The sequence below is a fragment of the Chelonia mydas genome, chromosome 21 (assembly GCF_015237465.2).
Source record: "Chelonia mydas isolate rCheMyd1 chromosome 21, rCheMyd1.pri.v2, whole genome shotgun sequence".
Lineage (NCBI taxonomy): Eukaryota > Metazoa > Chordata > Testudines > Cheloniidae > Chelonia > Chelonia mydas.
The window spans coordinates 12665359-12691223 of record NC_051261.2 but is presented as its reverse complement, the minus strand read 5'-3'; the positions used below and the strand labels follow the sequence as shown (position 1 = coordinate 12691223).

The 25865-nt window shown below is 48.2% G+C and overlaps 1 protein-coding gene across 1 annotated transcript; it reads right to left on the bottom strand.

Annotated features, from left to right (window-relative positions):
* Nucleotides 1-12675: 12675 nt before the first annotated feature.
* LOC102932153 (omega-hydroxyceramide transacylase) lies at nucleotides 12676-25865 on the bottom strand. The gene is made up of 6 exons (XM_007063532.4): nucleotides 25376-25865; nucleotides 19223-19455; nucleotides 17293-17358; nucleotides 15226-15435; nucleotides 13608-13668; nucleotides 12676-12932 (listed from the first exon to the last, which is right to left on the bottom strand). The coding sequence occupies exons 1-6, from the start codon at nucleotides 25575-25577 to the stop codon at nucleotides 12676-12678; spliced, it is 1029 nt and encodes a 342-aa protein (XP_007063594.3). The 5' UTR covers nucleotides 25578-25865.

Here is a 25865-nt window from a genome sequence, read left to right as displayed (position 1 = left end):
TCGCCATGCCCTGAGACTATAAGGCAGCAGGGTTGATTCTCATCTTGCTTTACACCAATGTGACTCGGAAGTAAATCCACTGAATTCAATACAGTTGCACCAGTGCTGATCAGATCAGACCCAGCCTCTCATTCTGGACACGACTGTTCCTGCTACTTTGAAACAAATTGGTGATTTTATTATCCATTTGATCACTGCGGAGAGGGGGGACCTCTGAGACATCTTTTATTACCAGGGATTCTGCCTAAGGCTCTGTTTTTTCCCTTCTCTCTCATTCCAACTTCAGGGCCCTTAACTTACTAATTCAAGATCCGTTTTCTATAGCCAGTGATTAAAATGTATCATATCTGCCTAAACAGGATGACACTGATCCAAACTAAAAGATGGATCTTGTATTTCTCTTTCATCCAAATGACTTCGTTTCTTGGACTTAGATCAAATTGAATGGAGGAAAATCGAGCCAGCTGTTGAATCAATGAGAAGATACTGTAGTAAAACCTCTGCCTTCATGTGTGTAGATGTCCATTATATCTGTCTTACTCTGTTCTGTATAAACCAGCAGCTAGAATTTCTCTTGATGGATGAATGCCAGCTACATAGTAGCACGTGTAGCAACAGATTAAAGTTACCTTTTAGCAGGTGACATTTGAATTCAGCCTGTTTCTCAGGAAATAATTTCTTTGGCTGAACTTGTTTTATGGACCATTTATGAGGTTTTTCAGCTTTATCCCTATTCTTTGTTTGCCTTTCCCACCTATTGGCTTTTGTCTGTGGCTGCAGCTCCCAACGGGGAGACAAAAAGAAGATAAGAGCAGGCTTGCTGAGTCACTGAGATTTCATGACAGGGTCTTGGGCATGACAAACTCCAGGGGAAACTTGCCCTTTCTCTGAGGAAAAGGTCGGAATCAGACACAGGAGAGTTTCTGCCTTTGCACAGCTGTAGGGCCGCTAACTAATGGGAACAGGATTTGGCTCATAGTGAGTGGGTGGCAATGAATCCTAGTGGTTAGAGCAAAGGACTGCGGGTCAGAAGACCTGGATTCTTTTCATGATTCTGCCACAGGTCCTCTATTCACCAGATGCTTGCGTTTTCAGTAATAGGTAACTTGTAAAACACTTCAAGCTCCTTTCGGAAAAAAGGGGCTACATCAGTTATAAAATATAATTAGCACCTGCTGTGGGCGTGCGGGTGAACTCTACGCTGACCTGTCACAGGGTGGCAAGTTCTAGAGTGCTGTATAGAGATGCAGAGCCCTTTTCCTGACTCACCCTGATGGAGCAAATTAATCCCACCTTACAATCTAGGGGTGAAATCCTGGCTCCACTGAAGTGTCAATTGCTAAACTGACGTCAGTGGGACCAGGATTTCACCCTAGAAACGTGAGTTGTGGCGTGTTTCTCAGCAGAGGCAATGAGGGTCAGACCCAAAGACAATGAACGGTCAAGCTCAGCCAGAGGCTCCATCTGAGGTTTAAGTTGCCTTGCTGAGATTTACATAAGTAGTAAAGGCAAAACCCTAAGACTGGATCCTATCCAGTGTGCAGCGACTGTGCCCGCAGTGCACACGTGTGCAAACTGCTCTGAGGGGGTGCTTTGAAAGAAATACAGTCTATAGTGAGTTTCCTTTTGTCAGACCTTGGCAATCACGAGACTCCATAGATACCGATGGGCACCTACATAGTGCATTGAACTCAGTTTGTAACTGTGTTTGGACAAGATTGTTCAGCCCTCGTGCTCCTTGGGAGTCAAAGGCTGGGCTGCCAGGCAGCTGAGAATCGTCAGACAGTGTCAGAAATGCCATGCTTGCTTCTCTAAGTAAAGCAGCAGCTGCGGTAAGAAGTTAAATTGCTTTAAATCACCACTGGAGAGGTTGTGGATTGGGATGGAGCTACTGACCTATTGAAGGAAAAGGCAGTGTGGGGTCTAACATAGGCTAACGGTCCTCAGGCAGGGAGGTAGACTGTATCATAGAATCATAGAATACCAGGGTTGGAAGGGACCTCAGGAGGTCATCGAGTCCAACCCCCTGCTCAAAGCAGGACCGATCCCCAATTAAATTATCCCAGCCAGGGCTTTGTCAAGCCTGACCTTAAAAACTTCTAAGGAAGGAGATTCCATGACCTCCCTAGGTAACACATTCCAGTGTTTCATCACCCTCCTAATGAAAAAGTTTTTCCTAATATCCAACCTAAACCTCCCCCACTGCAACTTGAGACCATTACTCCTTGTTCTGTCATCTGCTACCACTGAGAACAGTCTAGAGCCATCCTCTTTGGAACCCCCTTTCAGGTAGTTGAAAGCAGCTATCAAATCCCTCCTCATTCTTCTCTTCTGCAGACTAAACAATCCCAGTTCCCTCAGCCTCTCCTCATAAGTCATGTGTTCCAGTCCCCTCATCATTTTTGTTGTCCTCCGCTGGACGTTTTCCAATTTTTCCACATCTTTCTTGTAGTGTGGGGCCCAAAACTGGACACAGTACTCCAGATGAGGCCTAACCAGTGTCGAATAGAGGGGAACGATCATGTCCCTTGATCTGCTGGTAATGCCCCTACTTATACATCCCAAAATGCTATTGGCCTTCTTGGCAACAAGGGCACACTGTTGACTCATATCCAGCTTCTCGTCCACTGTAACCATCCTAGGTCCTTTTCTGCAGAACTGCTGCCTGGCCATTCGGTCCCTAGTCTGTAGCGGTGCATGGGGTTCTTCCGTCATAAGTGCAGGACTCTGCACTTGTCCTTGTTGAACCTCATCAGATTTCTTTTGACCCAATCCTCTAATTTGTCTAGGTCCTTCTGTATGCTATCCCTACCCTCCAGCATATCTACCACTCCTCCCAGTTTAGTGTCATCTGCAAACTTGTTGAGGGTGCAATCCACGCCATCCCCCAAATCATTAATGAAGATATTGAACAAAACTGGCCCCGGGGCCGACGCCTGGGGCACTCCGATTGATATCGACTGCCAACTAAACATCGAGCGATTGATCACTACCCATTGAGCCCGACAATCTAGCCCACTTTCTATCCACCTTATAGTCCATTCATCCAGCCCATACTTCTTTAACTTGCTGGCAAGAATACTGTGGGAGACCATATCAAAAGCTTTGCTAAAGTCAAGGTATATCACGTCCACTGCTTTCCCCATATCCACAGAGCCAGTTATCGCCTCATAGAAGGCAATCAGGTTGGTCAGGCATGACTTGCCCTTGGTGAATCTGTGCTGACTGTTTCTGATCACCTTCCTCTCCTCCAAGCTGCTTCAAAATTGATTCCTTGAGGATCTGCTCCATGATTTTTTCAGGGACTGAGGCCTGTAGTTCTATTTAACAATCCTTTCGTGTGATATTTTGATAACAGATTACGCAAAGGGAAACTTGCACATGGGAAAGTTTTAACTCAATAACTTTAGAGATGTTGCCGCAATGAATTCAGAAGAGCTTAAATGTCAAATGGATTCAAGATCTAGGTATGTTCCAGGATTGATGAGTGGGAAAACATTCCCTGCTCAATGGCTTTGTGATGTTGTCTTCTGCAACTTGTTAAAGGAAAAACAGCTATTTAATTAGGCTGGGATCATCAAAGGCACCCAATTCCCATTGAAGGTGAATGGGATTTGGACGCCTAACTCCCTTAGACTGCGTTGAGAATCCCAGCCTTACACATCATATAGTCATTTTAGCCCCGGTTCAGAAAAGCAACTCTACTGAAGACAGTTCTTAAGTGTGTGCTTCAGTCCCATGGCAATCCAGGGGAAAGTACGTGATTTAGTGGTTCCCTGAACTGGGGCCTTTGTTTAGCTCTAAAAATCTGCAAGTCCCCCATCCACTGGCCCCGTGGGGGCTGGGGGCAGAGGGACTGGCGCTGAAGAGGGGCAGAATTTTCATTGCCTTCACAGTGAGGGTGCCTGGAGCCCCAGAGAACCCGAAAGCACAGCTCGGGAGCTCACTGCGTTCCAGGGCTTAGACGGGTTTGGGTGTGATTAGTGAATATCTGACTCATCAGAGGCGGTAGCAAGTGGGGAAAAGTTGCAGGCTGGATTGTACCCAGCTCAGGCCAGCAATATGTAAGAGGATGTGTGGGGACAGAAAACAAGGAGCCCTCGGAGTAGGGACAAGGCATTTCTCTCACACTCAAAGGCCAGAGTCTCAGCTGGAGTAAATCAACATAGCTCCACTTCCTTTCCGAAAGATTTAGGATCTTTTTTTTTAAATCTGTTTTCACCAACCCTCCTCCAGCCTAAAATTGCAACAAGTCATAGAAATATCGGGCTGAGTTTATTCCTGATGCATCTCTACCGACATGAATGGAATTACAGTCGGGATGAGTTTGGCCCATCGTGATCACAATCCAGGAGTCCACATGAGGGCAGTAAAATGTGATGCACCTTGTAACTGCAGCAGTGATTTCCCCCCTTCCCTGCCGTCATTACTCACATCACAACCTAAAGCCAGTGCTTCGGTACACACGAGACCTGTGGGGGATAGTTCTGAGAAACCTACAGCATCACACGTGGGGAAAGCATCTTGTTTCTCAGGTGGGAAAGCGCAGTATCTTCTCTTGATGGGGGACCCATTAAATGAATATGGGAAAGAAACACGAACACCAGACTACTTGACTATCCAGTTGTGTGTGTGTGTGCGTGCGTGGTGAAATGAAATGTCATTTCAAAAGGAGTTTGCTTCTCCAGTTAGGCTTATGTGCACGCTCACAAGCCCTGTTGGATTAAAGTGAGCAGGTGCTAGCTATCTGGAGAACTCTCTCTTTATCATAGGACCTGGGTGGCTCTGAGGGCCTGTCATGGGTGTTAAATAGAAGCACCAGCCTAGGAATCGTGATTTCAAATCCAGCCCAGGGCAGAAGTCCGAAGTTAAAAAAAAACAGTTGTGTTGCTCCAATCTGCCTCTAGCAAAGGGGGTTTTTATTTGCGGGGAATGTAATCTGAATATAGCAGAGTAGTCAAAAGGTGCTGAAACTATTGTTGGAAAGAAAATAAACTACATAAGCAAAGGCTCGCTGGGAGTGGAGGATGATTATTAGAATCAGAGGGTTAGAAGGGACCGCAAGGGTCATCTAGTCTAACCCCTGCTAAAATGCAGGATTTGTTGTGTGTAAACCATCCAAGGCAGATGGCTATCCAGCCTCCTTTAGAAAACCTCCAGTGAAGGAGCTTCCACAACCTCCCGAGGCAGCCTGCTCCACTGTCCTGCTGTTCTGACAGTTGGGCAGTTTGTCATGAGATTTGGGGTAGAAGTGTAGGTGGGAAGGGGGAGGGGGCTCAAGGGTTAGGGGATGGGAACTAGGGGATGAGGGAGGGGAAGGGTGCGAGACTGGAAAGGGGAACATGGGGGTGAATGACAGGGGGAATGGGGCAGAACAGAGGCTGAGCTAGGGACATCTGTCAGCCACACATTGCCCTCCCATGTGCATGCCAGGGTCTGGAGCACCCTGCCCATCTGAAGTGATCTGAGTCCTCTCCTTACCTCTCCTCATGTGAGCAAGGTTCCGGGAGGTTGCTTTTCTGGGATGGGGGGGTCTGAGCCCCTCCCCTACCGCCTATGGAATTTGGGGGTGCGTGCCCCCACCAGTGGTGTCTGAGCCCCACTCCCTGCCACCTGTGTGTATGCCAGGATCTCAGAGGACAATGTGGGGGCTGACAGATGTTCCCAAAAGTATGGGACATGACTGGGGAAGCCTGTCTGAAGCAGGGGCCGGAGTCCCAGCTGGGGGTGGGTAGTGGGAGGCAGGACCTGGCTCAGTGTGCAGCTCCCGCTGTGGAACCAAAGTGGCGTGTGGCCCTTGGGTAAGCTGCTCTCTGTGTTATGCACACACAGCAGCACAGGGCAGGAGACAGCAAGGGGCAACTTCTTACATGTTAATGGCTTCTACCATGCCAGCTAATGGCTTAGTGGGATGGGGAGGGGAGAAGGAGCTGAAAATGTTGGAGATGGTGAGGCAGGGCATAGGGAAGGAGAGAGACACACCACACCAGTCTACTCTCACATGCTTAAAGTTACTGTAACCACCATGTACTAACACTGCCAGGTTTGGGGACATAGACCAGGATAAGATTTCTCTCGTTGGCCCTGTTAGCAACTGCACATTGCCAACATTTCAAATCACAGAGCAACCGTGTGGCCTAGTGGAACAACCACAGGACTGGGACTATTGCTAGCTCTGCCACTGGCCTGCTGCATGACTTTGGGCAAGTCACTTCACCTCTTTGTGCCTCAGTTTCCCATCTGTAAAATGGAGATAATGATGTAAAGTTCTTTGAGATGTACTCATGAAAAGCACTAAAAGTTAGGCTTTTGGGTTATTACCTAGCTACAGTTGCATATCAACTGCAAATCTAGGTGAGAACTACAACTGCCTAAATGACCAGTAACTCCTCCCAACGAACATTTCTCCTTCTGTTTAGAAAGCTGGAAAATTAAATGGCAAAACATTTGTTAAAGTAACTTCTGAAAGCCAAGAAATACAGAGTTAAGATAAATGCTCACACCACCTTAACTCTGCCCTCTTTGAACATCCACAATGCCCATAACACACAGACTCCCACTCTACCATTTCACAATAGTGGACAGGCGCTAGCTTCACTTTTTGTACTCTGAAACACTGAGCCTGCTTCCCCACCATAATACCACAATTGTGAAATGTAACCACCACTTCTTACCCTTTTACAACCCCTTCACAGAGGGTACCACCCAAACCTGGGCATTCCCCTACCCATCATTAAATCCAGACTGCTCTCATATCCTATTTCCCTGCTGACAATACCAACGGCAAGAAGACCCCAGTGCCCTGACACAATCTACACAAGTCTGTGTGGTAATGAGGCAGACTGGAACCTCAAGGTACACATGCACCTTTTGCTTCCACATTGGGGGACTCAAACTCAGAGCTCCTCATATCACAATCATACCTCTTCCAAGCTACTCCAGCCTATTTCTCCATCATTCAGTACACTATATCCAGCATAATGAATGCAGCTGGAGTGACTGCAGATAATTCCCAATGTCTATTGCTAGTTCGGGGGGGGGATGGGGGGGCAGAGTTAAGGTTGTGTGGGCATTCACCTTAACTCTGTATTTCCTGGTTTTCAGACGTTTGAGTTTTGCTGAAGTCGATGTTGTGGAAAGGCATGAGCAATCACGGGGCAGCCTTAACTCTGTGTCAGTGACGTTTTTTGCCTTTTAATAATTGTAAAGATGAACTGATTTCCATCTCACCAGAACATATCTCTCCTTAGAATATGGTGGGCTGGGGCAGACAGTGTGTGACAATCCTTTCTTGAATACTTCTCACAGAAGGGGTAAGCTCTTGGCAGCATTAGAAACCAAGCTTGCCCCCTCCACCATAAAGAACATGTCCTCAGAGAGCCAATTGTGACTGTGTAAATTGAGTCCCAATTTCATCTGTCGCTGCTTAAGCCATTCAATCAGCAGCACAGTTGCAGAGTTAATACTGCAGCATGCCCAGTGATGACAGTCTCCTAAAGAAAGCAAATGGACATTTATTACATATGATCCACTTCTGAAGAAATGCTACGCATGTCACCTCATGCCTCCTAAAATGAGGAGGGAAGTGGTTTTCCTATCCTGTGAGAATTTTTGAGAGTTTCAAAAATCTCCCATTCCCACTAGGGACAGAAAGTCAAATTTCATGAACAGAACCCCCCAAAAAAACTTCGGTGTGGGTTGATCAAAACATTTTATTTTGGTACTTCCCTTTTTAAAAAAAATTTAATGTAACTAATATTTCAAATGAAAAGTTATTTTGAACCAAAAATCGAATCATTTTATTCCAAAAATGCTGAAATGGGACAGTTCCCCTCCCCCCGCATTGTTTTTTCTAAAGGAACAATTTGTCAAAATTGATGTATTCCCGCAGGGAGTTTCGGTTTTGATGAAACAACCTTTTCTGATTAAAAAAGTTTCAGTGAAAAATTCCCAACCTAACGCATTGTTATGAGAGTGATGGGCTAAACCTTTCTGCTGTTCAGCTTAAAATGATATGTGTTCCTCGGGGACCAGGAGAGATGGAGCATAATGACTCAGTAGAGGTTCTTCAGTATCATGATGGCCCTGCTGAAATCAGTGAGAAAACTCTCGCAGATTTCTATGGGCTTTGGATCAGGCTTTAAGTGCCCAAAGCAAATTTTCTAGCTGAAAAAAGAGCCCTCTACTGAAGCTAGAAACCAGACTGGACAAAGCTCTGATGAGGATATCACACAGAACCATCAGGCATGGGCTGAGGGAAGACATTACAGTGAAAATGGGCTAGTTGTCCAGTTAGTCTAAGTTCTGTGAAGTGACGTTGGGGAAATCTCACTTAAGGAAGCTAAAGTCTGTCTTTTCCCCATTTAATATATCTCTACAGAGTTGCAGAGCCCCAAAATTTTCATACCTTAAAATTAGCCTCCAAAGTAGCCTCATTTTTCTCGGGGTTGGAGCGCTCTCAAAAGTCAGTGAGAGCTGCAGGCATTCAGTATCTTAGAAAATGGGACCACTTTTCCTTTAGAACCTCCTTCTAGGCACGCAGGCTTGTACATTGTAGCCGAAATGCTTAGATGGTTCCATGGCCAATGACTCTCACGTAGGGCTGACTCATCTCCCCACAGAACTCCATGGGGGAGATTGTCAAAGGCACCAGTGGTCGTAAGGCATCTAACTCACCTTGACTTTCAATGAAGACTAGGATCCAGATCCTCCAAGGTACTCAGGTGCTTATCTCCTACTGAAATCAATGGGAGTTAGGCACTTAAGCCCAGATCCTCAAAGGTATTTAGGTACTGTGCCTTTGACTATCTTCTCCTCATGCCCCTCCCTCTTCAGTAGATCCCATTCCCATCAAGGCTGTAAAGCAACAGAACCTCTTACCTCTCTGACACCACTTCGTTTGACAAACCAGTGGCAGTGTTTCTGACCAATCGCCTGGTCCTTATGAACTGTTGTGCCATCCAGCACATTTCGTCCAACAAGCCCCAGAGCTGTTCTATCCTTTAAAAGCAAAAACATGGACTGCGCTCACTGTGCTGTGAATGCAGAGCCAGGCCTCTAGAGGAGATTAGGGATGTTAGGAAAATGAACTACAGTTCCCATGAGCCATTCCCGTGGGTTATCTAAATTGAAATAGTTCAGGTTTTGGCCACAATATTTTAGTTTTCCGGTGTTTTGTTTTTGGATGAAAAAATCAAACTTTTCCTCAGCAAGCAGACACTTTTCATTTAATTGAAAACCGAGTTTTCCATGGAAGAACAACTTCAACAGAAAATTTTTGACCAGCCCTAAGAATGAGGAGTAGAACCCTAAGTCTCCCAACTCCCACTCCCTTGCAGTAGACCGCATGGTCTCACCAAAGAACCACAGCTGAAGCTGCAAGGCTGAAAAGCCACCAGAAACTCTCATTCAGCACAAACTCATAAGAACATAAGCATGGCCATACTGGGTCAGACCAAAGGTCCATCCAGCCCAGTATCCTGGCTCCCGGCAGTGGCCAGTGCCAGGTGCCCCAGAGGGAATGAACAGAACAGGGAATCATCAAGTGATCCATCCCCTGTCGCTCATTCCCAGCTTCTGGCAAACAGAGGCGAGGGACACCATCCCTGCCCATCCTGGCTAATAGCCATTGATGGACCTATCCTCCAGGAACTTATCTAGTTCTTTTTTGAACCCTGTTATAGTCTTGGCCTTCGCAACATCCTCTGGCAAGGAGTTCCACTGACTGACTGACTGCGTCGTGTGAAGAAATACTTCCTTCTGTTTGTTTTAAACCTGCTGCCTATTAATTTCATTGGGTGACCCCTAGTTCTCGTGTTATGAGAAGGAGTAAATAACACTTCCTTATTTTCTTTCTCCACACCAGTGATGATTTTATAGACCTCAGTCATATCCCCTCTAGTCGTCTCTTTTCCAAGCTGAAAAGTCCCAGTCTTATTAATCTCTCCTCATACGGAAGCCATTCCAGACCCCTAATCATTTTTGTTGCCCTTTTCTGAACCTTTTTCAATTCCAATAGAACTTTTTGAGACGGGGCGACCACATCTGCACGCAGTATTCAAGATGTGGGTGTACCATGGATTTACGTAGAGGCAACATATTTTCTGTCTTCTTATCTATCCCTTTCTTGATGATTCCCAACCTTCTGTTTCCTTTTTTGACTGCCGCTGCACATTGAGTGGATGTTTTCAGAGAACTCTCCACAATGACTCCAAGATCTTTCTTGCGTGGTAACAGCTCATTTAGACCCCATCTTGACTCACCTCTTACTAAGAGAAAACATCATCTTTGTAGGAAGCTTATATGACATAAGACACTGTAATATTATCTCAGCCACCAAGTCCCGCAATCCAGGTGTCTTCTGCCTCTCCCGGGCAGCTGGAGTGACAGCCAAATGCCAATAACAGATAAACAAACACAAGGCTTTAAAAAAGACTCATAATTTATGGAGCAAATTCAGCTAAAGGAAACCCCAAAATGAACAGTGTCCTGAAAATCGTGCTGAGTCTAAACACCCCAGCCTACCCTCCAAGAGAGAATTTCCTTTAAACGGCTGAGCTGTCAAAGGAAAGTAAGGAAATTAGCCACCCGAATCCCATTGGAATCCAATGGGAGTTGGACGCAAACTATTTGTCCCCTGTGCAAATCCCACCTTCGCCCCAGTTTTGGTTGTAGCCCTATCCCAGTGATGGTCTTTTACCCCTCTCTTGCTTATAGCAATAGATATTAGTGTTATACTTGTCGCTTACCTGTGCTATGGGCATTGACTGGGTCTTTAGTTTCCTCAGAACTTCAGAGAAATGTAAACAAGGTTGGAATGCACCAAAAATGTGTCAGGAATTTTAAATCTGTGGCTGCTGCTTTATACACATTTTCCATTTATATGTATACATGCGTGTCCACACACACACTTACTTTACTACAGTTCACCATCGAGCAGCAATCAATGTAGCAACCCTAACGTTTACCGTACTCACACTCCCAATGTGCATTTACCCCAACTGCAACACACATCCCAGACACAGGGGGCTGGATCAGCTGTGCATCTGGAATGGGGACCATGACAACAAAATGAGTGTCATCACCGTAGCATCACCCTCCCCCATTGCTCCTGACCCCACCGAGCACCACCACTGGATAACCACAGGTTGAGTGGTGGGGAGCCACGGGTCAGCTATTCTCAGCGGTATCGTCCTTTGTTGGCCCCTCGAATATCTGTGCATACATCCATGCTTCAATGAAAGTTTGGCTTGAATAGATGTGACACAGACACTCCTTGGCAAAGGCTCCTCCCCCTGTTCTTTGCACATAACTCTCATGTCACGCCTGACAAATTTATTACACCAAACACATGTCTTGCAGGATATTTATCCACAAAGCATAACATGAAGGTATCTACCAAAAGCTCATCAAGACTCATGATCCGTGTGAGCTGTATGTATGGAAGATATTTAAAGGGTAATGTATTTATATTGAAAGTCTGCTTTACGGAGTTGGAGGGAAAGTTAGTCACCAGGGGATTGTGTGTCTTGGTGATGGCCCAGTTAGCCAGGAGGGAGTTGTCACCCCACCCTGCTTAGCCAGTGATGCAATGCAAGGCTCCATTTTTCAGCCCTACTCAATACCAAGACTTCAATGAGAATTAATCAAAGACAATTCCAAACAATTGAAACCACTGGAAGACACAAAAAGACACAGGTTGACGCTGCCTATGAACATAAACAAAAGACTAACAGAGCATAGGCCAAGGCACTCTGTATTCATTCACTGAGGAAACATCTTAAGGAGCAAGGGGAGGCTTTCATGAATGTTTGGATCCTGGTTCTTGTGAAACCAGCCAGCTCTGCAACAGACTAATCTTTGAGGGGAAATCTCATTTTATGAGATAGGAGAGGGAACTATTGATAAGTGTAGACCCAGGTTTGCGTTTTATGATTTTGCTTTGTATTGTAACCATTTCTTTCCAGCATTTTCTCTCGTTTCTAGTACGCTTTCTTAACCAGACCTACTTTTATTTTGTTACACATGCTCACAAGTGCTGTGTGTTATGCAGGAAGGGTGGTTTAAGGTAAAATGGGACAGGGTGCACCTCTGGAGGCAAAGGATCTGGAATTTCTGTGAGCATCTAGCATCACGGGCTGGACATCATGGAGGAATGAGTCAAAGGGTCTCAGAGACTGGGGTGCACCTATTGTTCACCTGCAAGGTGAAGTTCGGGCTGGCGTAGCCCGGAGGAGAGTTCTCAGGGGGCTGAAAGGCTGGTGGTGGTAGGTAACTGACACCCAGCCACCACAAGGAAGACACCTTCTCCATGGAGTCAGGAGGTAGCAAGGTGACTGTCTGTCCAAGGTGTCCCAAGAATCGTTCCGTAAGTAAGTGCTTCAGGATTTGGCTCAGTAATGATATTTAGTAGGCATCTGTCCATCAAAAGAATGGCTTAGCTGCTTTATTTCAAGCACAGTGAAGCAGATATAAAAGACATAGTAAAGCCATAAAAATCCCACTGGACTGCTGGGCTCAAAGGCCTTCGCCTCACTGAATGAGGCTTGGAATCCCTTCCCATCCCTCCCATCCAATACAAAGCAAACCCACATCCCTTCCCTTCCTGCAGCACCACCCCACAGATCCCAGGCGAATCGTTACTCAGCTGTAGAAAACCCAGCAGGAGGAAAGAAATCAGACTTCTCTACCTTTGTGCTGGCGCGGGGGCAGCTGCTGCAGTATTTTCTGGTCTGTTCCATTGAGTGTCCCACTCACTGCAGGAGCCTGCTTGGGGTGTGGGTCCCTGGGAGCTGGCCCATTGGATTCCAGCCCCGCTGCGTCTGGGTTCTGGCATGAGGACTCCTCACTGGCTCGAGACAAGTCATTTTTACTGAGCAAACTGGCAAACTGGAAGTTCACCGTGTTGGCGGGATAATTGATACCAGAGGCATCTATGAGACATGACGACAAAGGGTAAAACTGTTCATAAATAGTCAGGTAAAACTAAGTGATGTTTAATTGCAGGGGATTATGTGGAAGATCCTGGTGACGCTTCATGAGACTGGAAACATAAGGACACCTAGTTCCCATCGACTTTCATGGCTTGTTGACTTTCACTAGAAGCCTGCCGTACCTTTGTTAACGTCCCCCTCATAGCCTAAGTGCACCTGGCCAGCAGGTTTGTCTGAGCTTCTGACCCACCTCTCCTGGGGCTTTAGCAAAACCACGGTTAGTGTTGATTCTTATGTCATGAGGCATTGAGTTCCATAGGCTCCTGTGGAAGTTCTATCGCCTCCCTTTGTTGCTGGACAGTTCCCCCTGTTTTAGAGGAACGTTGCTGTCACGGAAGGCCATGGTCACAGAGAGTACAACAGAGAGCTGTCTCCAACCATATCAAATTGACCTTGTAGGTCTTATAGGACCAAGGGTTAGGGTAATAAACATGAACAGAGAGAGATGTCTCCAGTAGCCTAGTGAGAAGCAAGTCATTTAGATACAAGTTTCCTTTATTGCTCACTAGTGGAGGCGCAGGGGATTTGAAACCATGTGTTTTATCGTTCCTCCTGCATGTCAATGCCATACAGAGAATGCCTCCTGTCTGTTTGCAGGCTCGGGGTAACACTTACTGTTCCTGTGTAAGAAAAGGACAGCATCCTGATACCCTCGAGAAAAAAACTCATTCAGGACCTGTGGAGGAAAGCACCTGGCATCAGAAAGAATTCCAGCTGCAGGAAGTGTTCTTCTAGGGGCAGAAGTCATGTCTTCTCTAATGCTGTTCGATACGCCATGTGGGGAATTAATAGCCGGGGCCAGATCCTCAGTGCTTAAAGGCTCCCTGGTCAAAAGGGGCCACAGATCCGGCAAATAATACTTCTGCAACTCAAGCTGGTCACTGAGGGGCTCATCGCCTGGAGGAAAACCCCCTCTGATTGCTTGCCCTCCCCACTTCCCTGCCTCCTGGGGTAGAGCAGCCGATCAGATTGTAATTTCTGGTTCTTGTCCTGCTGCAGGAAACTGGCAGAGCTACCCCTCAACTCCCCCAAAGCCCTTTGCACTGGAGGGGAGGAGGGAGCAGAAAAAACCCTCCAGCTCAGGGCAGCTATGTTCCCCCTTCTCCTCCAGTGAGCAACAAGGGCACTACCTCTGCTCCTTCTCTGTCCCCCCCACCCCCCATGCCTGGCCTGGGAAAGTAGGGGGTGCGGTGAGTGGGGGAGAAGAACCCCTGGGACCACCTCTACCCCCAGCCTAGAAGGAGGGGAAGAGGGGACCCTGGTGCAGGTCTGAGAAGGGTGGTGACATACCCCAGGGGCGGCAGGAAGAGGTGAGGCGGAGGGCGGGGGGTGAATGGATGTGAGGGCAGAATTGATGGGGAGCAAGAGAACAGGCAGCTGTGATGTTGCCAAGAGTTATGCCAGTCTACACCAGCTGAGGATCGGGCCCATGGCGTCCAGAACTGGAGGTGCACATTAATCCCAGGACTGCGTGGCACAATCCTGGTTGGGTGGCACAGCAGCAGATGTGTGCTGGGCCAGAGCCGCAGTCGGTGTAAACTAGCATTGACTTCAGTGGGGCTAGGCTGAGTACGCTAGCTGAGGTTCTGGCCCATCGTCTGCAGCGTAGGGACGTAGGGGCCGCCAGGCTGGAGCAGGCCCAAGTTCTATTCCGTCCAGTATCCATCTCTGACAGGGGCCAGTCCCAGATGCTTCAGAGGAAGGTGTAAGAACCCCACAATAGCAGATGTGGGATAATCTTCCCCCCCACACACACACACACCTTTGAGGGTTTCAGCCTAATCCCTAATAGAGATCGATTTAAACCCTAAAGCATGGGATGGTGGTTCCGAGCTCCCTGGCTCTGATAAAAGTAGCGCCTCAAAGGCTATTTCATCTGGAAAAAGAAAAGGAGGACTAGTGGCACCTTAGAGACTAACCAATTTATTTGAGCATAAGCTTTCGTGGGCTACAGCTCACTTCATCAGATGCATTCATGCATGAATGCATCCGATGAAGTGAGCTGTAGCTCACGAAAGCTTATGCTCAAATAAATTGGTTCGTCTCTAAGGTGCCACTAGTCCTCCTTTTCTTTTTGCGAATACAGACTAACACGGCTGCTACTCTGAAATATTTCATCTGGGACAGCTACCTCGAAAAAGGGACGATCCTGGGAAAATCTGGAGAGGGGGGAACCCTACCTGAGGGTAAGACGATTGAGAAGCACTGGGGTACACTGGCAGGGACCACTTACCAGGTAGCTGGGTGGAAAGAGAGCATAGCTAAACCGGCACAGGTTTTCCATTGAGATCTGAATGCTGCTGTTAAGGATCCGAAAAGAGTAGAAGATAGCCGGGCAGTCCCGGGGACAGATGTCGAGCTCGCCAGTGAATGGGGACACCGTGATCACAGCCTCCAGGTCAGAACACGGCTGCAGGTTAGTGAAACCTCCATCGACGTAGCGCTGGGGTACGGGGTAGAAACAACAGGGAAGTTTGTCTGGAGACGATCGTAGTTAAAAGTAGTCAGGAGCGTCGCAGCAATCAGGACAGGTGATCGTGGGACCAATGCAGGCCTGCTGTTTGTTACATGTGGGTGTCTGAATAGGGTACCTGCCACCTCAGTGGTGATCTGCAAATTAGTAGCATGTATAATAATCCCTACCTCTTATCTAGTGCTTTTCATCGGTAGATCTCAAAGTGCTTTACAAAGGAGAGCAGCGTCATCACCCCCATTTTATAGCTGGGGAAACTGAGGCAGGGAGCGGTGACGTGACTTGCCCGAGGTCACCCAGCAAGCCAGTGCCAGGAATAAGAACCCAGGCCTCCTGAATCCCAGGCCACTGATCTCTGATCCCAGAGGGCAAAAGATCAGCTTGTGGTTAAGGCACAGAAACAGGAGTTAGGAAATGTGGGAGCTATTCTTGCCTCTGCCACAGGTTTCCTGTGTGACCTTGGACAAGTCACTTATCCCATCGGTACCACAGCGGGGGATAATGATCTCTGCCTACCACGCGTGGGGTGTTGGGAGACTGAATGCATTACTTGCTTGTAAAAGAGCTTTGTAATCCTTGTACGGGAAGTGCTAGCAAAGTGCAACACACACCTATTTTCTGAACATCCCATGAATCCTTGAGGCCCTGGGGCGCCTTCAGGGCTGGCCACTTTGCTGCACTGTTTGCTTTGCTGCGTTACATGGATAATCGTAGGGTGCATTGTGCCAGTGAGGGAAGAAAGGTCTGTAATGGGGTCTGGATTCCTGGGAGGAGCTAGTCCCTGCCCCTACTTGGAACCTTTCCTATTCCCCCAACCTGTCCTGCTTCTGCACCCCTCCTCCCACAGCCACGTTCTCCCCACGTAGCCATGGGTCAAGAGCTGAGAGGAGCAGCTTGGGAGAGAGAGTTATTGGCTGGAGTCCAGGGCCTGCCTGCATGGGAGGTGTAGCCAGCGGGACATGAGAATGGCTGAGAAAGTTAAACCAAACCCCACCATAGTTAAAAAACACAGGTTACTATACAGCAGCCACCATGGTAGCGAGTGGCTTGTTGCAATGAGCATGATGACACAGTCGGCGGTGATTATTAAAGGCTTGTTGTCAAGCTGAAGCAGGGCAGCTCGTGAAGGCTTTAGCCTGCGTGGGAGGGAATACCCCAGCTACTCCACAGATATATCCAGCTACTCATGAGCCTGTTTGTCAAGCTTGTAAATACTAGACCCGTGACAGAGCACTATGAGAGCTCTGAATTTAAGGTGCTACTTAAAGGCAACATCCTGCGTCTGGCGCTTTTTTGTAGCAGAACTCATGCTGGCTTTGGCAATTTCTGCGCGGCGCAATCACGTCCAACCCCCTAGGGAACTCTGTACGGACTGCTCTGAGCTGAATTCAACTCGCTGGTGACATTTGGGCTTTTATCCTCTCCGTGCAGGATTCAAGAGACCCTGAAATTTACCGCCGAAATCAAAAGGGTGCGAAGCCACAGCGACTGAAACAGAGCAAACTAAAAGTTGTTGAAACAAGTGAACCCCCCCCAGGAGCAAGATTCCTGGAGCTATCGGTCACACCCACCGCAGGGAATTCATGGATGAAATTCAGTGACTTGGGGTTATACCAGAGGTCGGACTTGATGGCCCAGTGCAGCCTTTAGATCTATGGAATGGATCGACCCTTAGCTAGTGTAAACGGGCAAAAGTCTGTGGGGCAACACGTATTTACACCAGCTGAGGATTTGGCCTTATGAAGCGATGTCTGATAGCAGCGTCTGGCAATAGATCGGTGAGAATAGAAAGCGTATCCCCTGGAATATTTGCTAAAGAACACTCACCACACCTCGGAAGGAGGGAGGGATGAATCCACAATAGATAGGAACAAAGCAGCTGCAGATCAGTGCCTGTGAGGAGAAGAGAAGCACAGAAGGGTCACAGAAGAGCATACTTCACCCCCAAACTTCCCCAAGTTGGGAAGCGATTGGATTTATTGCCCAGAGATTCAGGCTTCTTTACGGAGATAAACTGGGGCTGACGTACTGTGATCTGGAGCCAAACTAGAGCTGGTCAAAACTTGGAATTTTCATTCTGGGAGAAATTCTGACGTGTCAGAAATGTCCTTTCATCCCAACACAAAAAGCCAACGTTCCAAATTTCCCGCGAAACCAAATTTCCAACCTTTCGTTTCAGAAATATCGAAACGACCCTATTGAAACAAAATGTTCCAGGGAGTTCAAAGTGCTTCATTTCAATACTAGACTATCATAAAACCAGGGGTGGAAATGATAACGTCTAAACGAAGCACTTTGGCTGTATCAAAATGAAACGTTTTGATAATTTTGCATGGCAAATTGTGCTAAATCCATATGTTCCCATGAAACATTTCAATGTGGCCAAATCGGCATTTGCCAACAGAAAAATGTTCATCAGACAATTTTGACCAGCTCTAATCCAGACTTTTAAATGTGGGGTGGATCTTGGGGCCTACTTGGTGATGCATCAATCTGTATTTAAATCAGGACAGGCATTGCTAAGAACAGCATTAAATCCAGTGTGGGTGAGGGAAGTGGTCCTATGGGTAAATAGGGGGAGAGAAACCCATCCCTGTTTGATTAAGGGCCTGGGATCAGGAGTCTTGCAGAGTGGGCAGGGCAGTGCTCCCAACCTATTGGGGATGAGCAGGGGGAAAGGGACTAGCATATAGGCTGCCTTCTGGCCGCTTGTTGGAATACAGCAGCACACGTGGTCTGCTGGATTCTCCAAGCCCAAAGCCAAAAAAAGGTGGACTGGGGGGAAATGGCCAGCTGGAGCAGAGGCTGGCTGAGGGCCTGCAGCTGCCCTGAATGATAGCCCAGCTCCAGGGGAGCAGCTCGGGGAAACTACTGCCTTAAGGAGGTCTGGAGTAGCTGTCTGGGAGGCAGCCCAGCTCCAAGGGAAGGGGCTGAGGATTTACGTCCTAAGGAGAGATGGGGCAACTCCATGGAGCACAACCCAGCAGCCAGAAAGATTTGCAGAAGCTCCTCTGGAGCTGGATGGGAAGGAGCCCCCCAAGACAACCAAACCACAGAGCAGGAGCAATGGAATCTTCACTCTGGCGAGGGATGTGGGTAGAAGGTAGGAGCAGCCCAGGAAGGTGGCAAGGGATTGGAAGGCGCGGTCCTGAACTGCCTTACACAGGGTCCCTGGGCTGGCGCCCAGAGGAGAGGGCAGGCCGGGGCTCCTCTACCTCTTCCCCAACAGAGGAGACAGTATGAGCCTCAGGACTGAGAGAGGCAGCCTGGAAGGGGAATGAGGCCTCAACAAAGGCCCATAGACACGGGGACTGGGTTTGTGTAGACTTTTCAGTCACCCTGAATGGGGGACCAGGTTTGGAATGTGCCGTGGCTGGGAGGCAAAGGCCGCAGCCTGCGATAAGGTTAGAAAGCTTGACAACAAGGGGCACTAGGAACACCTAGCCTGGGGGGCCTCTCCCACAGTTAGCACACACCAGAAAAGGCTGTTTCCAGGAGCAGGTACCAATGAGAGCTACTTTCTGGCCACGTCTGGTGCTCGTAACTTAATATGCTGCTTCTGAACCTAGGACCAGGGTGGAATCTCTGGACCAGGACAGAGGTGGAATTCTCTCCTCCCTCTGCCTGTTCATTCACATTGAGCTAAGCTCCATGGACTTCACCTCTCCCTCCTGAACTCAGTTTGTGTTGTTTTTTTCTCATTTAATTTCACTGCAGGCTCAGCAGAGAGGAGACTCCCCCCCTCCCCCCCTGTTACCTGAATCAGGTCCTCCTTCGAACTGAACTCGGAAACCATGACATTCTGTCCATCCATCACCCGGGTGAGGGAAATATGCAGCCTCCCCGAAGCCACCTGATGAGAGTTCTCTGGCAACATCTTGTACAATCCCTTCTGTATGGTGCGGAGCGTGTTGCACCCGGGAGACAGAGGGCCGAGAATTGTTTTCCTGGCATCTCTCACCACTTCATGGAAAGATTCTTTTAGGTCCTCTGATCAAGGGAGGGAAAACAAAGGTCATTTATCACCAGCTTTCCTTAAAGGCCCAATAGTCCTAAGATTGCCCAACGCAATACCCCTGCGTTTTCAGTCATGTATCGTTTTGTTGAGCTGTAACCTTTTGGATGGAAATTGCCCAGTCTCTGCCCTAAGTGGAATATTTTCAGAAAGTTTGATCGACAACAGAGCAGCCGTTTTTGAGAAAGAAGTTAGTGACAAACAGGCCGTTTGGTCAACATTCATTATTTGTTGGTGTCCTTTTGAGCAGTGGTAGCGTCTTAGGGTATGTCTACACTTTGCACTGGTGGGGAGGGGAGATTCCCAGGAATTCCAGCCTGAGGAGACGTAGCCACAAGAGTTCTCATCAAGCTCCATGAGAGCTAATGTGAGTATGTCCCCTCCAGCTGGGGCTCCGTGACAGTCTCGGGGCACCCAGGACTGAAAGTCACCCTGTTATCCCCTGCCTCAACTGAGAAGGAATCATTTCGGTGCCTGCCTGGGTGTCATCTCGCTGACACCACCAGCCTTTCAGCCCCTCGAGCGCTCTCCTCTGAGCTATGCCAGCCCCAACTTCACCTTGTGGGTTGGCAATAGGCGTACCCCGGTCCCCAGGTCCCTTTGACATGTTCCCCTGTGATATGCAGCCCCGATGCTGGCTGCTCACAGAAGTCCCAGATCCTCCACCCCCAGAGGCCCAGTTTTACATTAAACCACCTTTGCTGTACAACACACAGTACTTGTGGGCACGTACCTTTATTTTGTTATAAGTGTATTTAAGAAAGGGTAAAGATTTAACTAGACGAGAGAAAGTGCTGGAAACAAATGGTTACAATACAAAGCAAAATCATAAAACGCAAACCTGGGTCTACGCTTATCAACATTCATGAAAACACCCCCTCTCCACAAGGGGTTTCCTCAGTGGATGGATTCAGAGGACGTCTCCCTCCTCTGTGTTATACTGAAACAGTCTTTTGCTTCTGTTCACAGACAGGGCGGACCCCTGTCTTGTTGTAAGGTTCCCTTTTCACCTTCCAGTGGTTTTGATTGTTTGCAGTTACCTCTGATGGTTTTCCATTGAAAGTCTTGGTATTGCCAAGGCTAAGCAACTGAGCTTATCATGGGCTAAACAGGGCAGGGAGGCAACTCATTCCTGCCTAAATGGACCATCACCAAGATTGTCCCCTGGTGACTAATTTCTACTCCCAGTCCCTTAAATATTACCGGTACGTACATCTTGCAAAGATTATGAGTCTTGACAAGTGATGAGCTTTCTGTGGATACCTTACACGTTACTCTTCATGGAGAAATATCCTGTAAGACGTGTGCTTGGTGTAGTGAGTTTGTCAGGTCTGAGGTGAGAGTTATCTGTGTCGAACAGGGGACCCTTTACTTAAGAGCCTCTGTGTCACAGAATCACACACACACAGAGCTCAAAATGTAGACATACCCCTAGCAGCTTGGAGAAGGAAGGTGACATTTGGCAGGGGGAAAACCCTGAGGTCGCAGAAGTGGCTTTTTGCTCTCCCAGAGAAAATTCATCCAAATTTGGCCCAGTCATAAACCACAGGAAATAATCCTTTAAGTGACAATCAAAGGCCCATGAGGGTTTGTACAATGATGGAACATTTTATCACACTGCAGACTTGTGTCCTAGTGGATTGTGCAGTCTGCCAGGCCCCTCAGAGCCTCGGCATCATCCCAAAGCAACCGCATGGCGCTGTGGCTTCCTGCGAGGCGCAGGCAGAATGGATCTGTCTCCTCCTCCCACAATACCCGTTGGCCTAGAGGCAGGACACTGGGCTAGACACCAAGAGAACGTGTGCTCCAGGTTTGCCTCTTGCACGGACTGGCCTCTGATGAGCTGTATTTCACATCCCTTCTTAGGGAGCACGGTCTCACATCTCTACGTGAGTCTCAGTCTGAAGACAGGGAATCTGAGGACCAGAGAAGTTACACAGGGCAATTTCTGGCACAGCTGGGACTGGAACAGTTCTGGAGAATCTAGCTGAGCTCTGTTGTTTCAGCGGGAGGCTCAGATGGGTCCTGAGTTTAGCAGAGGAGCTGAGTGAATGTGGGGAACTGCGGGCGTGGTGCCACCGATCTGTTTCAGTCAGATCATGCTGTCTTCTGGTAAAATCCTCACTCGGGTGGCTCAGGGAGTAGAAATCTCTGTGAGAGGATCCTCTTGTGATTCCCTCATGACCTCTCATCACAGGGAGGGGTGGGCTCTGCACTATTCATCACCGCATCCCTGTGAGGATAGATAAATATTATCATTCTCCACGTCACATGGGAGGAAACAAGGTGCCATTAATAATTACATCAGCCCTGCAAGGCTGATAGGGACTGGATCATCCTCATTTGATAGCTGGGGAAACTGAGGCACAAAGCCAGGGCATGACTTGCCCGAGAGAGAGAATATCAGAGCTCAGGAGTTCCTGGTTCCCAGTCCTGGTCTTAGAGCACTGTCCCTTTTCAGCAGCATGAAGAGAGAGAGGGGAGAGGGCTGTGGAAGAATGGCTGATGGCCTTTCAGCTCCAGCATGCGGCTGCTTACAGCTTAATTATATACTTGGTCCTGATGTAGGCAGGCTCCCACTGAAGCCGTGAATAAGATCAATACCTCAGGATCGGCATTGCGGCTCCTGTAGATTAGGAACTGCCAGACCGGATCAGACCTGGGGTCCATCTAGGTCAAGATTCTGTCTCCTGCTTCACAGGAAGGTGCAAGAAACTCTTTGGGAGTAAGCAATGGGATAACCTGCCCCCAGGGTAAGTTTCTTCCTGACATCCGTTAGTTAGAGGTTGCCTCACACACCGAAGCAGGATGCTTTAGATTAGGATCTGGCTATCTGGCCATGCAGAAGCGAGATCACTGGGAATTCAACAAACCCTTGGGCCCACATTCAAGCCCTAGATTATTTCACGTATGGCCGGAAGCACATTCCACCCATGATCCTGCAGAGATTTCTGCACGTGCTGAAGTTTGCACGTGCACCAGTTCCACCAGCATCCAGGCGGTTCCTCACACGTGTAAAGTTGAGCCACGTGCACAAGATTTTGCAGGACTAGGGCCTAATCTGGCAAGAACAAAGCTCACTTGGGGCCGTGTTCTGTCTGTCCCAGTGCAGCAACCCCTGAGATTGCTCTAGAAAGACGGGCGGGCAGACAGGCAGATTGGATGGAGCAAAAATATCTTCGTGTCCTGAAGGCACTGGAGCAACCCAGGAACTAAGAGCAGTTATAAATGTTTGAGCAGATTGGGCATGTGACATAACAACTAATGCTTTGCGGGGTCAAGCGAGGAGGCAATGGAGCGGAATTTCAAATCAAAGTTGCTTGAAAACCAAATGACAAACGTTTGTGATTTTTGCTATAATAAACCAGAGCGGCGTGGATCTTCCTTTGGTCTGCAGCCTGACTAAACAAGAGGGCTCCAAACTCGTCTCTGGGAGCCAGAGCTACTGGCTGTGATTGCCCAGAAGCGGGACGACCTGTGAGCTGCAGGACGCTATTGGACTGAACCATTACAGCTGCCTCCTCTATAGATTTCCTCGTGGTAGCTTTCCCCCTGCAAGCCCGGGAATGTGCCAGTCGGGCACCACTGTCTTACAAGCAGCAGCTAAGATATTGGTACATAGACAGGTATGCTTTTTTTTTTTTTCTGCCTTAAAAAATTCTTTAAAAGCAGCAAGGCTTGGGGTGTGTCCACATGGGGCAGGACTGTGCCCTGCATGGGTGTGATTTCTAAAGTGCATATTCACTGGTATACCTTGCTGGTGTGAACTAAACATTCCCTAGTGCACTTTAACATAGCGCCCTTAATTTCTACACTAAAACCAGCACCTGGAGATTGACAAATCACCCAGGGGCTGCTCCTCTTGGTCCCATTGATGCCAATGAGACGTTTGCTGTTTCTTAGGGGCAAGATCAAGCCCTTACATTACAAGATCACAGGGATTTGGGGCACATCTATGCTGCAGTAAGACCCATGGCACAGCCAGGGCCGGCCCGAATCAGCTGACTCAGGCTCACAGGGCTTGGGCTGCAGTGTAAAGCTTCGGGCTCGGGCTGGAACCCAGGCTCTGAAACCCCGCGAGGGGACTGTTACCGCTGCAGTTTTTAGCTCTGCAGCCCGAGCCCTGTGAGCCCGAATCGGCTGACCCAGGGTCTGAGACTTGTGCTGTGGGCTTTTTATTCCGGTCCGTACGTACCCTTAGGGTGTTGCAGCTGGAAAAGGCATTGTATTACTCTGAAAGGAAGATGTGTCCTCTTCTCCTGAGCAGGGAAGCATTTAGGGCTGAATGCTCAAAAGGATTTAGGTGTTCTCCACCTCCGGGGTGGGGAGCATTGATGTGAACAGGGATTTGCCACCTCACAAGTGGCTGCTCTAACTATTCTCTCTGGCCCCGCATAACTCTGTGAGAGCAAGGGTGAGAGCACAAGCATGAGAATGAGCCAACCACCAGGCTATGCAATCACTCACCCAGGCTGTGGGTGATCCAGGATCCAGTCCCCCGTTCCAATGAGCCTTTCATTTCTCCACAGTGCAACCACTTCAACAGGAGAGACTGAGCGGCCCCCTCCATTAGACTGTCCCCGAGCCCAGTGATTAGAGCGCTCACCTGAGAAGTGGCAGATCCCTGTTCAAATCTCTTCTGAACCAAAGGCCTCCCACCGCCCAGGGGAGGCCCCTAACCCTGGGGCGAAAAGTGGTGACGAAGGCTCTCCTCCGCCACAGCTGTTAAGTGTGAACTCACCTATGGGGGGGGCCGCTCCAGTAGGCAGTCTCTGAGCATGCCTACTGGATGGGTCCCCTCAGGCAAAGTAGGCAGCCGAACGATTATCTTCCCTGGTTGATGAATTGCTCTGGAGCTTAGGCAGGAGATACGAGGAGGTGTGTGCTCTCTTGGGAGTCTGCCAGCAGCCAGGGGTCGCAAGCTTTCAAGAGTGATGTGCTGGATTGTATTTAATAATCTCAAAATAAAAAGCTGAGTATCCATAGGCAATATTCCAATGAAATCTTATAAGCAAGCAATTATACAAATAGACTATAATGCTATTAAAACATGATGCTGTCAATATTAATTCTACTCTTAAAGCTATGAAATTAAAATAAGTTTAAAACGCACAAGAAATGAAGGGATGTCTAATTTCCCTGATTGCCTGAGATTTTGATAACTCCTTCACATCATCTTTTTTTCTGGAAAAGGGCTATGCAGAAAGCAACCACACTAGCTAAGGAAAGCACATCAATTACGGATCGCTTTGTGTCTGCATGAAGGCCTGATTAAAAGCATACTGCTGTAAGTCGAAATGTATCAACACAGGCTAGCTCCAAGGTGTTTAAATGGAAATGGAAAGGTTTTTAATTAAGTACGTGGCATGATGGTAAACAGAGGGGCATTAAACTGAACTGCATCTGCCCACTTCCCATCAATCCTGCCTCTAGCCCGCTATCTGCCCAGCCCTCTCATCAGTTGTGGGGCCCCCAGCCTCACCTCTGCTCTTTTTGGGGTTCTTCAGCCCCCTCTCCGAGGCCAGGGGATGGATAGACTAGGCCCCTGAGGGGAGGGGAAGAGAGCTCTGCTTCTTCCCAGAAGGCTGGCAGTGGGCCAAAGGGAAGGGCTGTGGGGGCTGGAGCTGGCCCACGAGCTCCCACTGAAGAACAATGGTTTAGATCCTCAGCTAATGTAAAGCAATGTACCACTACTGAGTTAAACACAGCTAGTCTGCCAGCTGACGATCTGGCCCTGTAGGTCCCCTGTTGCTGTACGATTAAGTTATTACTTATTGTATTATCATACAAATCATTCCTTTCCAATCATTTCTTGGCATTAAAATCCATGTTTTCATAATGATTGTGATTATTATTAACAAACAGATACACGGAATAAACCAAAGCCTTCCTTACCTAGGCTAGATTCACACACCACTGCTGCAGCGATAAGTGACCCAGCTGATGCTCCATAAACTTTGGATGCTGATTTGAGTATTTCAGGTGCCAATTCCAGGAGCGACTGGACCACCCCTATCTGGTAAAGTGCAAGAAAACCACTGCCTGAAAAAGAAAGAGAGAAAGGGGTGCCGGTGCCACTTCGGCCTTTTTCAGCCATCCCAGCTGCTCAGTCTGCAGAGACGTGATTTTGTTAGTTGACAGGAGCTCCGTAACTTGGATGTTGGGTTTTGCTGTTACTAAATGAACTCCGAGCCCGCTCTCTTTCTGCTCATCTCTGACACATTCACTGCTCCTTTCGCGGTTCACACAAATGCCTAAGATGCACTTTTTGCCCTTCTGTGACAGATCCCCAAGATGTTTTCAGATTCAATGCCTGCTTTAATTACCTCTCTGGCTAAAAATAAAACTCTCTCCCAGCATCAAAGCAGCTCTAGCTAGATTAGAC

What these genes read in the sequence shown, in the direction of transcription:
- LOC102932153 (XM_007063532.4), bottom strand. Translation starts at nt 25,577, where the DNA reads ATGGCTGAAAAAGGCCGAAGTGGCACCGGCACCCCTTTCTCTCTTTCT. An exon ending in CTCCCTCCTTCCGAGGTGTG is followed by an intron (nt 15,436 to 17,292) that starts GTGAGTGTTCTT and finishes CCCGTACCCCAG; the next exon opens with CGCTACGTCGATGGAGGTTT. An exon ending in TCTTTCCACCCAGCTACCTG is followed by an intron (nt 13,669 to 15,225) that starts GTAAGTGGTCCC and finishes TTTCCTCCACAG; the next exon opens with GTCCTGAATGAGTTTTTTTC.